This window comes from Emys orbicularis, chromosome 4 (genome assembly GCF_028017835.1).
Source record: "Emys orbicularis isolate rEmyOrb1 chromosome 4, rEmyOrb1.hap1, whole genome shotgun sequence".
NCBI lineage: Eukaryota > Metazoa > Chordata > Testudines > Emydidae > Emys > Emys orbicularis.
Window position 1 is genome coordinate 110,086,852 of NC_088686.1, and position 15,521 is coordinate 110,102,372.

At 38.8% G+C, this 15,521-nt stretch overlaps 1 protein-coding gene across 1 annotated transcript in view; it reads left to right on the forward strand.

Annotated features, from left to right (window-relative positions):
• The window catches only part of GAL (galanin and GMAP prepropeptide), a 47,180-nt gene extending 37,739 nt beyond the window's left edge, over nucleotides 1-9,441 (forward strand). The window contains exons 2-6 of the mRNA XM_065404364.1: nucleotides 392-446; nucleotides 1,848-1,919; nucleotides 2,398-2,484; nucleotides 5,577-5,654; nucleotides 9,389-9,441. Coding sequence (XP_065260436.1) covers nucleotides 392-446; nucleotides 1,848-1,919; nucleotides 2,398-2,484; nucleotides 5,577-5,654; nucleotides 9,389-9,441 — 345 coding nt within the window. The remainder of the gene's footprint in view (nucleotides 1-391; nucleotides 447-1,847; nucleotides 1,920-2,397; nucleotides 2,485-5,576; nucleotides 5,655-9,388) is intronic.
• Nucleotides 9,442-15,521: the final 6,080 nt, after the last annotated feature.

Sequence of the window (15,521 nt, forward strand, 5' to 3'; positions counted from 1 at the left end):
ACATACCTGGAGGGGTTCACATAAACTTTGATCACCTTTTTAAAGTATATAATATACTTTTCAGTCAAGCAGATTGGGAGCAGATCACATTTATTATAACTTGTAAGGTTTAAAATTTATAATGCATTGTGTGATTTGCACTTTCGTCTATATAGGGTCAAAATCCTGGTCACGCTGAAGTCAATGGCAAAACTCCCATTGACTTCAGTGAGGCCAAGGTTTCACCCAGACTGAAATAATATTTTTTTGATGAATAAAAAATATCAGCTCATTAGAAACCCTAATGAATCTGTTTGCACAAACCAACCTCCCAGATTCATTTCTCTTTTTTTCAGAAAGTATTATGTAAATCATGCAACAAAGAAGCTACCTGCACTTTTCTCTCTGTAAGGCAAAAGAAAAGAGGGGCTGGACTTTGAATAGTGCTGGTTACCTACATGGGCCACATAAGTCAAATATTTAATTTTCTATATTTTAAAATTCTATTAAAAATGGTCACTTGATGCCTATTGTCTGCCATGAGTGTGCTACCTACTAATCTGGCTATTAAAGTAATTTTTGTTTAAACCTTCTTATGTAAAACTAAAGAGTGTTATTTCAGAGAACCTTCAGTTAGTTACACATCTGAAGCCTGGGATAGAAACAAATAGAATTTAAACTTCCTCTTCAAAAGCAATGCCATGTAAAGGCACTAAATTATATGGAATTACACATTTGGGTATTCTTAGAGTGCTAATGAGTTGTAATTCTTAGGTGGCAAACATTTTATTACTCTAAAATAGTAGCTTTACCTCTAATTATACAATAATAGTGATGATTAATTGTATAGAATCTAAGGGCATTTGCCTTGCAAAGTAGTTATAACATTTTATGGAATTTTGGAGGTCAATCAAGGGGGAAATACTATGGGTGAAATTGGGCCCCATTGAAATCAGTGGCAGTTTTGCCGCTGAACTCAGTGGGGCCGAGATTTCACCCTAAATCTACATAAAAATGCCCAGATGCATAGTCTTCTGATACTATTCTTGGACAAAACAAACTCTCTGAGATTGTAAATAAATATCAGTAATTTACAAGAGGAAAATACTTAATTCCATTTTGTAATTAAAAACAAACACCAGTGTCTGAGAGGCTGAAAACGTAAAGTTCAGGTTTCCAAAAAAGTATGGAGATGAAAAGTGAAGGTGTCCCAATTGGCTAAAAAGCCTTCCTTTAAAACTATTTGTAGCTGATTTAATAATTGTCATTTATTTTTACCCAAGGTTTTCACGATGCTGAGAGGCATAAAACATACAGACATCTATACCTATCCTTTACTACTTTTTATATTAAATATTACTGGGGGTTGCCTAATTTCACCCTCTATAGTATATGATAAACATTACAGATAATTAATACCGCTGTCGACATAAGGATCATAACTGTCTTTTTTTCCTTTATTATTCACTTTTTGTAACTGACCTTGGGATACAAATGTATGCACCTTTGATGTACACCTCTACCCCGATATAACGCTGTCCTTGGAAGCCAAAAAATCTTACCAAGTTATAGGTGAAACCGCGTTATATCAAACTTGCTTTGATCCGCCGGAGTGCGCAGCCCCGCCCCCCTGGAGCGCAGCTTTACCGCATTATATCCAAATTTGTGTTATATCGGGTCGCATTATATTGGGGTAGAGGTGTATTTATTGATTCTGTAAATGTTTGTAAATATATTTGCCTTAAAGCAGCAATGCCAGAATAGACTGTGTTGAAAGACAGACATGCATGCCATTCTGTAATAGGGGCATATATTTGCTGAGTACCATTTCTCTAAGACTGGATAATAGGCATCATCCTCTGTTGCAGGTCGTATTGATCAGCTTTTACTGATAAAGGAAATGCCCATTGCAAGGGGGAGAGAAGAGGCACCTGGGGAATGTAAGATAGTTTTTGGAGGTTATTCATGTAAACTAATTGCAGTTTACTTTTAAACAAATTACTTGGCAACTTTTTTTTTTTTTTTTTTTTTAAGAGGAAAGAGTAGCAAAACCACATTCCTAAATTACACATGAATGGTCCAACTCTGCATTCCCTGTACACCCAAAACTCCCACTGAATTCAGAAAGAGTTTGGGAGTGCAAGCAATATAGGAATGGGCCCTTAATGGATATAAATTAAATACACAAAATTAAAAAATGCCTTAACTCTTTAATAAGCTTATTAAAGAATGTTTCCTTTGATTCACTAATTGTACATCATTCCATCAACAATCCCATCATGTTCTCGTGCACAAATGAAAAGAAGGCTATAAAGAGAGTCACTTTTAAATCTTTTTGAGCTAGCTCAATAAAATCCATCAAAATCAACCTGGAGACTGTAAATGAAATTAACTCTTCATCTCTAATTTATTTAACAGATGCAGTAGTTAATCACAGATCTTTTATTGACAAACATGGCCTAGCTGGTAAACGTGAGATACAGCCTGAAGAGGATATAAAAATAGGTAATGAAATGATGAAAGCCAAGAGTTTATGCTTCTGTATATAGCATTTTATTTACTATGTTTGAGTTATTGTCCCCCTAAATGGAAGCTTAAGCTTGCTTGTAGGCAGGACCATGTACTTAACATACATGAGTAGTCCCATTGAAGTCAATGAGAGTATTCATATGAGAAAGGAAAGCAAAATTTGGCTCACAGATACCAGAGTTTGGAGATCATGACCTGAATTATGTGTATTCTGCCTTGTAATAGTTTAAAATGCAGAGTCATACATTCACTGGCAGGACAAAAGCTTTTGAGTTTCCTTCATTTTATCCAAATTAACATATTTGACTACAAAACCTACCTGTTCAAAACAAAGCTTTCAAGTTCTATCAGACACTTAGGAGTCCTAACTGATTAGCCCAGGAGTGTGATCAGTAAGGGACGATATTAGGGAGATCATACATTAGGGAAAGTTATAGAAACAAGAGATACCTTTTATCATATCAACATAGAACTGAAAGCTGTTGTTAATGCTGTATGGAGCTGTTTTTTGATAAATGGATTTCTCATAATAACCCCATCTCAAGTATAATTGTATAATTTTTCCATAATTAAACAAGATAAATTGTTTCAATTAGAAGACTTAGGGCCTGATCCAAAGCTTAATGAAGTCAGTAGGAGTCTTTCCATGTAATGCAATGGGTTTTAGAACAGTCCCTTAATCCTGAGAGGTGCTGAGCATTCACAACTCTGAGCTCAATGGGAGTTGTGAGTGCTCTCTACTTCTCAGGATCAGAACCTTACAGTATATCGTCCCTGTTTTTATAACCCTTGTTTGTATTGTAAAATTTCTACTCTATGCTGATGGTAATGGTTCAAAATTCAAAAAGGGTTGCTGTGTATATTCTTGCCTAAATGTACACCCTAAAGCATTTAATGTTATGGTTAATCTAATTCCTACGTATTGGTATGCAAAAATGTTACTTTGTTCAAAATACCTTATTTTCTCTAAGCAAATATTTAGACCAATACAAAAGCCATTTCCTTTTCTTGGTATATCTGCAACTTATTTGTTGAACTAAAAAAATACTCCGATTGCATTCCTAGACAAAGGGTGAAGGAATCTAGAGGCAGCTGGGGAGCGTCTACAGAGGCAAACTTTTTTTGTTTTTTAGTTGCCATTTATTGGGGTGTTTAAAATGAAACACTTTGTATAGAATGTCCAATATCAATTTGTAATAGTAAAAAATATATAAAAAGTGATGTGATGGAGTCAATGAGTTAAAGCAGGTACTCAGCTGGAGGCTATTAACAGGAACACACCATTTCTAAACATTGATACAACAACCAACTCTCGCTTGATCGTTCATAATTAAACAGAACACAGCTTAGCAGCAGGAAGCTTTTGCTTTATAGAATTGCAGTTTCATATCTAGATCACACCTCCATGGCAACACCACGTTAAGGCAGCAAATGCTGTGAAATTCCCATCAGCATTTCCTCTGACGTCTTCCATTGGGAGAGCAGGATACACCACCCTCTCCTTTCTGGCCATACATATGGAGGCTCTGTGCTGCTACAGAATCTCTAGCCCTGCTACTTGGTAGCACAGCTGAGGCCTCCCTTAAAGGAGGGGATTCCCCATGACAGAGTCAGGTGCGTGAGTGAATTTTTAAGTATAACCTATAGGTCCCCTCCTCAGGACCTTCTCTTGACCTACCCATTCTTTGCCTGTTCAACCCACAGCTTGATTCCTTCTAATCTGCACAGATCTCCAGACACACAGATAGCTCTTTTTGGGGTCCAGAAGACGCCTTGGGAGCTCTTTTCTGTATAGTGAGGGAGTGATCCATACATGGCAAGAACCCTATGTATGGATCAAAAGACATGAGCTAGTCCTCTGTTAGGGAATCTCAAATGAGATCCATTTCTCACTCCAATCCCTAGAAGGCTGATAGTACAATGCTGAGCACAGGAACAACTAACAGGGGAAGATAGAGTCCTGCTCCAAGGACCTTACTATCTAACTCAAACCCTGACAGTACAATAGAGACACATCTGATAGTCAACAAAGGTCCAAAATTCAGGTAAGGTTCTTTGCTTATTACTTATTAGTAGGAGAACATTGAATCATCTCCCATAAGTTGTACAATTCTGTTGAAGACAATTAGTTCGTTTCTGGTTATGGTTGTACGGGGTGGGGGGGAATTAGAAATGTAATATATTTTGCTACTCTGAAATATTGATGAAAGGGACAGTTAGTGCACTCTAATCTAGTAATACTTCTCACTGACTCACTGTATTTTCCAGCTGTGGACGTGTAGACAGTTCCTTTGTAAAATACGTGATCTGGAAACTATACATTGTGGAACTGCAGATGTGGCTTCCCAATGAAGTCACCCCAAGTTGATAGTGCTCAGCACTTTTCAGGATGGGACCTAAAGATTGTAACCTAGTTTCTTATAAACTTCATTTAAGCACACTCCTTCCATCAACTCTGAAAATCTCCTTTGCACCTGAAATTTGCATGCAGACCCTATTCAATGGAGACATTTTTTTTAAGTTGCACTGGAATTGAATTAGGTATTTTGAAAAACATATTTTTCACTTGCGGAATGTAGTGGCTTCTTATAAAGTTGTCTTAAAATGGTAATTGTTTACATGTTCAAGGGGAACTAATGCAGTGGACTATTTTCAATAAAATTGGGTGAATACATTTGGACCTATTTTCTCCAGAAATCTGAGTCTCTGAGATCTCTTCAGATATAAACTCATTGACTGGTGTTGCAGAATTTACAAGCTCCACAGACAGCCCTGGAGGACCTTACAAGCACTGTAAACCAAATAACCTGAAGGCTGCTTTAACTTACATTAGTACAGAAGCTCCAGAATCAGGGACCTGTAACAAGCTCCCTGATGTCACCCCATTCTTGCACCAAATGTATTTCAGTGCAGGAGAGAATCTGGCTCTCAGTTTTTCCACTGAACTTTTAAAATGAAGTGTAGTTTCAGGGATTTTTCTGAACTCTTACATTCACTATTGTGACTAAAGATGTATCAGCAAATATTCATACTATCTATACATTAAATATCTAATAAATGTTTTCTAGGTAATCTTGGAAGACCAGTGGTTGACGACAACGTTGTACACACAGTAATTGAATTTTTGACTTACTTGCATCTTAAAGGTTAGTAAAGCTCTCAATCATTTAAAAGTACAGTTTTATTTCAGTCACTGAGGATCTGATTCTGTAATCCTTACTTGGACAAAACTCTTGAATAAGAGCTGCAGGACTGGGATTGAATATATAATTGTAGATTCATATTTAAATTGTGCGACTTTGTTGAGCATCACTGGAGAATGGGCTTGATTATGTTTGACATAACTCCTAGAACAAAATGTGCTGAAACAATATCACTGAATATCCATATTAACAAATAATGGATTGAAATCTGGAAGCAACTACTAAGAGCCTGCTCCCACAAAACACTTATGGAGATGCTTAAAGTTCAACATACAAGTAGTGTCACAGAAATGCATGACATTAAGTATATGACTAAGTGGTTGCAGGATTGAGATGTTGACTGTAAGCTCCTTGGTGCAGGAACCATCTTTTCATTATACATGTGTACAGTGCCTAACACAGAGGGGTCCCGATCCTGCTTGGAGCCTGTAGGTACTACCAAAATGACAACTGCCAAAACTGTTTGAACTATCTTTAATAGGGTCCAATATTTGTACTCTTACTTAAAAGACTGAATAAAAGGAGATGTTTCAAAGTTTATCATGATCAAGTTTTACATTTATGTAAGACAGTGACAAAGGAAATAAATTTTCCCTCCATTTGGACACTGTGGTGAAGTCATATCCCTGAAATTGTGACATCACTCACCTGTGTGGCAACAGAGTTTAAACAGAGGCAAAACTCCCTGTGAAATACTGGAGAACTGTCTATATAGGACCTGTAGGACTGAGATCTCTAAGGATGCCTAATTAAGGATTATGACTTTATTATAGCATCAAGCAAACAGAAAACCTGAGTGGTTACTAGACCTCTATTATAATTTTGAAGGTCTTCATGTGTTTTTCAGAAAATTTCAGGCAAAGTAAATTAATTTATTTAAATATACCTTTTTCAAATTTTCAGCCAATATAGAATTGTTCCTTTCAACTCTGCTACATTCAAAATATTTAGAAAGTGATTTGCATTAGGAGGGAAAAAAATAACACAATACATGCCTTTAATCTTCCTAATTGCAAGCATTCTGAATCTTTCATTCAAAAGTCACCAATTCTGTCACATGCCTTCTCTATAAATCCCTACCTTTGAATATAATGAATTCTAGATGCTTTCATAGCAATGAATTTATTGTTAGATAAAATTACAGGTGCTGTGTTTTTATTTTAATTAATGCACTGGAATGAGACATTTGTGTTTTATTAATTTCACTTTACTGTGAATATCTTTTCAAGTTTGTTAACTTCAAGATTATATGAATTTTATAAATTAATCTCTGGACAGTTTTGGCATCATTTTCTAAAATGATCGGTCTTGGTTCAGAAAAATCCTCTGCTAAGACTACTGTAAATACTAAAATACAACCAGTGTTAACTAAACTACATTGCATAGTCTATAGAGACTGTATTTGTTTGAATGGTATAGTTAAGGAACTTTGAGCAATACTGTCATTTCCAGGGATTGAGAATACTTCAACTGTCCAGCCTCAGTCCAAAAGCAAACCTAAGATTTTGTGCCATTCTCAAGCATTTTTCAAACACAGCACATCCTGGCTGACCTGAATCTCATGGAGCATGTTGAATAAGTTAATACAATCAAAGCTTGAAAATACCTTCAGTTTTCCCAAAATCTCTAAGACGTCGCGGTAGGACATGACCATGTTTGGGATAACAGAGTTTTCCCGATAACCCTGGTTTTGCTGTATAATAAAAACATTAATGTGGATTAACTGCACAAAAAACCTCCTTTTTGAAAAACAATTGACATTTTTACAGAAATGTCTAATATGCAAAACTGGGGCCCAAATCTGCTATCCTCATTTTGAGAAGTAGCTTTCAGAGGGTAGCCCATTAAAATCAATGGATCTGTTTGGAAGGTGAGTCTCTGGTCTCTGGAGGCTTAGTAGTAATTATGCAGCTGTTCCGTGCTCTGGGCTGGGAGAGGGTGGTTCCATTTCTCTTCCAAATTCCTGCAGAGCATGTTTACTTGTACTCCCCACAGAGACTGAGTATTTTTCCATTCAACATTTTTACTCATCTGATAGATTACATGGATCTAAAATAACATTTTCAAACATTCATACAATGCTCTACAAATCTTTATTCTCCCAATCTTTCCGTGCTGTTTCTCCCTGTTAACTGAACAATGAGCATCTGTCCAAATTCATATTTACAGAGTAGCCACTTGAAATAACTATTGTTTGAGGACCCTACTTACCCATACATGGGCTATTCCCAAGTGAGGGAGTGGAAAGTCAGTATTGGTGAATCCACCCACAAGTTGGGAACAGCAGTCACCGCATGAACAGCTTGAAAGCATAAATGGCTCAGGAAGGGGGTCTCTTGGGACATCCATGATCAGGGGTATTGATCCTGATCTGGTCACCCTACATAGGGTAGACATGACCCCAGTGTTGTCAATAAGACTACTCATATGCTTACTGCAGATGAGTTAGAGTTCCCATTCAGAGGAGGATTATTTGGGCCTCAGTCTCTAAGTGCTAAATGAAAGCCCAAGGAGATCCTGATTTAATATTGGTCAGCTGGTGTTTATATACCAGTGCAGTATAGACATTTCTGTACTCCCCTGTGTAAGCTACGTCCCAGTGTGGGGGTCAGAGCAGCCTCCTGAGCAGGAATGACTGGGCAGGGCTGGGGAATAGGCTGAGCGCTGACCTCCGCAAACTGAGCCAGCATGGAGGGATAAGTAATGTGCACCTAGTAAAGAGCTGATACCAATTACTTTCCCCATGGAGCAAGTGTCAACCAGGGGCTGAACTGTGACTTTTTGAGTAACAATTACCTGGTCTGCTCTTTGGACCACACAGTTACATGCTCCTCCTTACTGTTACCATCAACCTTGAGACTACACAAAAACCAAATCCACTGGATCATGCACAATGGCTTTTCGGTGATGCAGAACTGGTACTCCAAAGCTACAAAACACAGAATGTTAGCAAGTGATGCTACATTTTTAGTTAACAATGACTACCAGCGAGATCTTGACATGAATATGTACTCCAAATCAATATCTGATTTAAAAAAAAATTCAGTCCAACAATAATGTAATATAAATGTTTTTTACACAGCTACTCAAATGTCAGTTTATTACACTAAATATATTGATTTATGCATTTTCTTTCCCAAAATAAACCATTTTATAGAGAAATGTTTTTAACAATAATGATTATTCAGATAATTCATATACTTCCATCTTAAAGAGAAGGGGCATATTTATAACAACACCCTCACACGTGATTTCTTGGAGGTCACTATCACAGTTGGCCTTTTAGGCCCCACTGCTGAAACTGGCTCGGTGCAGGGGTCTGCCCAGCCTGAGCCAGTTGCAGGATCAAACTTAATCAAACAATATTAAATCTTATGATACTGATATTCAGTGATATGAATCAAAACATCAAGGTCGATGTAGAAGGTTTTTTAAAATACTGTAAATTATAACAGGAAGTTATGACTTATTAATATTCAGAAGAAACATTAAATAGCCTAGAAATGAGCCATGAAAAGTATGAGCCTATTGCCTCATCTATGGTCAAAGGGAAGCAAAGTAAGAAAGTTTAGCGCTCATAAGATTGATTTTTAGGAATTAATTGTTAATACTAAACTTTGCACTTAACTATTTGTTGCTAAAAATCATGACTGTGTTTTTCTTTTTCCCCTTTGCAGAGGCTGGGGCACTAGATAATTTACTTTCATCAGAAGAAACAAATCAGTCCTGAAAAATAATGTATTTATACTTTGTTGTATTGTAAATGAAGACTAAACTCTAAACAGAGCTTTAAATGAACAGAAGATGGTGATTATTGTTTACATTACTCTTATACAGAGTTACACATGGTAAACTACTTTCTGCCCTTTTTGTTTTGTTTTTTTCTGTGATGTTACAATGTAAGATTTTTGCCTTGATAAAAAAAATTTCTTTAAGTGGTAAAATAAAAAAAGAGCAGCTGCATTTTGTTTCATTTTCCTTACAATAGCGTGTTTTCAAATTACATATAATGCACAATATGTAGTACATTAAATGCATGTTTAACTTTAAAGTATACAAATCCTCCTAAGCCTGAGCACTGTACCTGAGCACTCAACCCCGTGTAGATGCAGCTAGATCAACGGAAGAATGTTCCGTCAGTCTAGCTACCATCGCTCGACGAGGTGGAGCTCTACAGTGATGGAAAACCCCCTTCTGTTGCTGAAGGAATCTTCTCCAGTACAGCGCTACAGGTCCATAACGATGGTGCTGTAACCGTGGCGCCCATATGGTAGACATGGCCCCAGTGTTGTCAATAAGATTACTCATATGCTTAAAGCTAAACACATGCTTAAAAAGCTTTTTTGGATCAAGGTCAGAGTGCCCAGCACTTACAGAATCAAGCCCTGCGGAAGGAACTATGGAACTAATTTAGAAAAGATGTAATCCTCCCCAAGATGGATGCAGGCTATAGGGCTGCACTACACATGTCTGGAGTGGATTTGGTTTCCTAGATCATGTGGTCTCTTCTCCAAGTGCACTGATAAGGGTCAGGGTAGAATCTCCTTCTGCATGGCCACTGCATCTACACCAACCAACCTGCTGCACATAGACACTGACTCCGTGGGTGCTCTGGGGCTGGAGCACCCACGGGGAAAAATTGGTGGGTGCTCTGCACCCACTTGCAGCCAAGCTCCCCGCCCCACCTCACCTCCACCCCTGAGCACGCCGCTTCTCCACCTACCTCCCAGTGCTTGCTGCCTCAAAACAGCTGTTTCGCGATGTAACAAGCTCCGGGAGGGAGGGGGGAGGAGCGGCAACGCGGTGCACTTAGGGGAGGAGGCAGGGAAGACGCGGGGCCAGGGCAGGGATTTGGGGAAGGGGTTGGAATGGGGGCAGGGCAGGGGTGGAGCTGGGGCGGGGCCGGGGCAGAGGGGGGTCGAGCACTCACCGGCGCCAGCAGAAGTCGGCGCCTATGCTGCTGCATAGACTCACCATGAATAGGGTGACCAGATAGCAACTGAGAAAAAATGGGGGGGAGGGGTAATAGACACCTATATAAGAAAAAGTCCCCAAAAAGGGACTGTCCCTTTAAAAATGGGACATCTGGTCACCCTAACCATGAGCCTTGGGAGTAGAGCCCTGCAGTAGGATTGGGAGCCTGTGGGTCCCACAGGACCTGCTGCCATAATAGCGGGAGCAGGATAAAAATTCAAGAAACAATGCGGGAGTGGGTGGTAGTGGGAATGGGTATTGTGGGGCAGAAGCAGGATTTAAAAAACAGTCCTCCTGTACTGCAAACAACATGAACGCCCCATTCAGCAGCCACCACTCTCCAGCCACCCAACTCTGAAGGCAGCACCGCCATCAGCAACAGTGCAGAAGTAAGGATGGGAATGGGGGATCTCCCTGCCCCTGCCCCTGCCCGTGCCTGGGGATGGCAAGGCATGGGGGCTTCCCGTTCCCTGTGCACGATGATGCAGGGTCTCTCCAGCCATTTGAATGGAGAGTTAGAAGTTTCTAATCCCTTTGCATAGGGAAGGGGAGATGCTGGGGTTGCTCATCCCCTTATAGGGGTGCATGAGGACTCGGATCCCTCTGCATGGATGAGTTGGGAGGGTCAGTGAGTTCCTATCCTATTGCAAATGGGTGCAGGGAGTGGGTGGGTGCTGGTGGGGAGACAGCTGCTGAGAGCAGCTCATCCAGCCATTACTGGGACAATTTTAGAGCCCTGCAGTGGTCCGACAGGACCAACTGCCATAACAGCAGGAATGAGATAAAAAATTCAAGAAACAATGTGGGAGCAGGTGGGAGTGGGAATTGCAGGGTGGGAGTAGAATTTAAAAAATAATTCCTTGTAAGGTTCTACTTGGGAGAGCTTTGGATGGGCCCTCCACTTAAGTGAATTTTATGCTATGTGTTTACAGTGCTATGAAGCATTGGCACTTTAAAATGCTGCTGATCAGAGCAAGCAGACTGCCAGAAATTCCAGAGGAATTACCACATAATCTGATATTCACTTTTATTATAGTTAAATCTATTCTAGTAGCTACCTCCAGTAGCCAAACCCCCGTCCTTGTGGCCACTTTAAAGTTAATCAACATATGCTGTTTCTTCGATGGTTGCTCATGGTCTGATCTACTGACCACCAAAATCAATGGAAGCTTTCCCTCAACTTCAATGGGTTTTTGATCAGGTCCACAAAGAGCAGGTGGCACTGGGATGTTTTGGGAAGTAGTGCAAAAAGTTTTCACCATCTGAGCTGCTAGAGCTTCAATATTTGAGAATGAGATTCCAAGACTAGCAAAAAGAAGAAATAACAAATTTTAACCCTTATTCAACTAATATTTTCCACACTGCCACCTAATGACCTGATCCAGAACCCATTGAAGTCAACAGAAGTCTTTCCACCTATTTCCATGGGTTTTGGATCTGGTGCATTATGAATGTTTAGGATTAATGGACCTCTCTGCGGTACTCAACCACAAGGATTCTACTCTTTCTATGGAAAAATAGTTGATTCCAATACCAATTTCAAAGAACTTTAACTCAGTATGATTTTGATTTCTGTTCAAATAGAATGAGAAATTCAGTTTAAAATAAACTGAGTTAAATTACTGTAATCAAATTAGTACTGCTGCTAAACTGATTCCAGTTAAAATGTTCCTAAGTAGTGATGGATACGTTTTATAAAGTTTTGTTGGGATGTTTGTTTGAAATTCTTTATACTGGAAGTCTCATGAGATCAAGCTTTCTTGGACGATTTCCAGTGCTGTCTGACTTTGTCTGAGCTGATAATCCCACAAGACCAGCTCTGATTATGGTATTATTCCTCAGATACTTCATTGATTCACAGATTCTAAGACCAGAAGGGATCAGTATGATCATCTAGTCTGATCTCCTGCATAACACAGGCCATATAATTTCACTCAGTAATGAGTACCATAAGAAGTCCTATCAGTAAATATTTCAGGATTTACAATTCCAAAATAAAGATACCTTGAAAATGTGCCTCTCTGTATCCCTCCCTCCCCACTAAGTGCCTCCCCAACCTTAATCTTTGCAAACCATAAAAAAAAAAAAAAATCTTGACCAAAATTTGTGTAGGTTTTTATTAGGGCTGTCAAGCGATTCAAAAAATTAATTGTGATTAAACAATAATAAAATATTATTTATATAAATATTTTTGGATGTTTTCCACATTTTCAAATATATTGATTTCAATTACAACACAGAATACAAAATGTACAGTGCTCACTTTATATTTATTTATTATAAATATTTGCACTGTAAAAATAAAAGAAATAGTATTTTTCAATTCATTAAAACAAGTACTGTAGTGCAATCTCTTTATCATGAAAGTTGAACTTACAAATGTAGAAGTATGTACAAAAAATAACTGCATTCAACAATAAAACAATGTAAAACTTTAGAGCCTACAAGTTCACTCAGTCCTACTTCTTGTTCAGCCAAACACTCAGACAAACAAGTTTGTTTACATTGGGGAGATAATGTTGCCCACTTCTTGTTTACAATGTCACCTGAAAGTGAGAACAGGTGTTTGCATGGCACTGCTTGTTGTAGCCGGCGTCACAAGATACTTATGTGCCAGATGCACCAAAGATTCATATGTCCCTTCATGCTTCAACCACCATTCCAGGGGATATGCATCCATGCTGATGATGGGTTCTGCTCGATAACAATCCAAAGCAGTGCGGACCGACACATGTTCATTTTCATTATCTGAGTCAGATGCCACCAGCAGAAGATTGATTTTCTTTTTTGGTTGTTCGAGTTCTGTAGTTTCCACATCGGAGTGTTGTTCTTTTAAGATTTCTGAAAGCATGCTCCACGCCTCTTCTCTCTCAGATTTTGGAAGGCACTTCAGATTCTTAAACCTTGGGTCGCGTGCTGTAGCTATCTTTAGAAATCGCACATTGGTACCTTCTTTGCATTTTGTCAAATCTGCAGTGAATGTGTTCTTAAAATGAACAACACGCTGGGTCATCATCCGAGACAGCTATAATATGAAATATATGGCAGAATGCAGTTAAAACACAGAGCAGGAGACATACAATTCTCCCCCAAGGAGTTCAGTCACGAATTTAATTAATGCATTATTTTTTAAATGAGCATCATCAGCATGGAAGCATGTCCTCTGGAATGGTGGCCAAAGCATGAAGGGGCATACGAATGTTCAGCAGATCTGGCATGTAAATACCTTGCAATGCCGGCTACAAAAGTGCCATGCGAACGTCTGCTCTCATTTTCAGGTGACATTGTAAATAAGAAGCAGGCAGCAGTATCTCATGCAAATGTAAACAAACTTGTTTGTCTGAGCAATTGGCAGAACAAGAAGTAGGACTGAGTAGACTTGAAGGCTCTAAAGTTTTAAATGTTTTGTTTTTGAGTGCAGCTACATAATAAAAAAAAATCTACATTTGAAAGTTGCGCTTTCAAGATAAAGAGATTGCACTATGGTACTTCTATGAGGTGAACTGAAAAATACTATTTATTTTGTTTATCGTTTTTACAGTGCAAATATTTGTAATAAAAATAATATAAAGTGAGTACTGTACACTTTGTATTCTGTGTTTTAATTGAAATCAATATATTTGAAAATGTAGGAAAAACCTTCAAAATATTTAATAAATTTCAATTGGTATTCTATTGTTTAACAGAGCAATTAAAACTGTGATTAATGGCGATTAATTTTTTTAATCGCGATTAATTTTTTGAGTTAACTCATGCGATTAATCAACAGCCCTAGTTTTTATATTATTCAAAAATTCTTCCATCTCTACATCTTAGAAATAAATTTAGCAAAATATTATTTATGTTTTAATTTAGGGAAGGACTCATCCATCTAGCTTGTTGAACAATGTCAATATTGGAGATTTAATCCAGTTTTAAAACTATACCAACACCATAATCAACCCCACAGGCAAAAATCAGATAAACAAGATAGTCCTTATGCCATGCTCTGAGGACTAATCCTATTGATGGAACACACAGAGAGAACAGACAGACACACATCCTATGTGCTTCAACAGAGAACTAGAGAATTTCCTTCTACCCCAAGTATCAGGGGGTAGCCGTGTTAGTCTGTATCTACAAAAACAACAAGGAGTCTGGTGGCACCTTAAAGACTAACAGATTTATTTGGGCATAAGCTTTCGTGGGTAAAAACCTCACTTCTTCAGATGCATAGAGTGAAAGTTACAGATGCAGGCATTATATACTGACACATGGAGAGCAGGGAGTTACTTCGCAAGTGGAGAACCAGTGTTGACAGGGCCAATTCAATCCGGGTGGATGTAGTCCACTCCCAATAATAGATGAGGAGGTGTCAATTCCAGGAGAGGAAAAGCTGCTTCTGTAATGAGCCAGCCACTCCCAGTCCCTATTCAAACCCAGATTAATGGTGTTAAATTTGCAAATGAATGTTAGTTCTGCTGTTCTGGGTTACAGGTACTGTGCACGTAATTGGCCTCCAGGAGCTATCCCAGAATGCTCCCTTGTGACTGCTCTGGACAACACTCTCAACTCCAATGCACTAGCCAGGTAGGCAGTAAAAGCCACGGGAACTTTTGAATTTCATTTCCTGTTTGGTCACCATCAGCACAGGTGACCATCAGCACAGTCCACCATTACAGGTGACCATGCAGAGTCCACCATCACAAGAGACCACGCAGTCCCGGATTCGCAGATGAGCTCCAGCATGGTCCGAACGGGAGGTACTGGATCTCATCGCATGTTGGGGAGACTAATCTGTTATGGCAGAACTACGTTCCAAAAAAAGAAATACAAATAAGTACGCTAAAGTCTCCA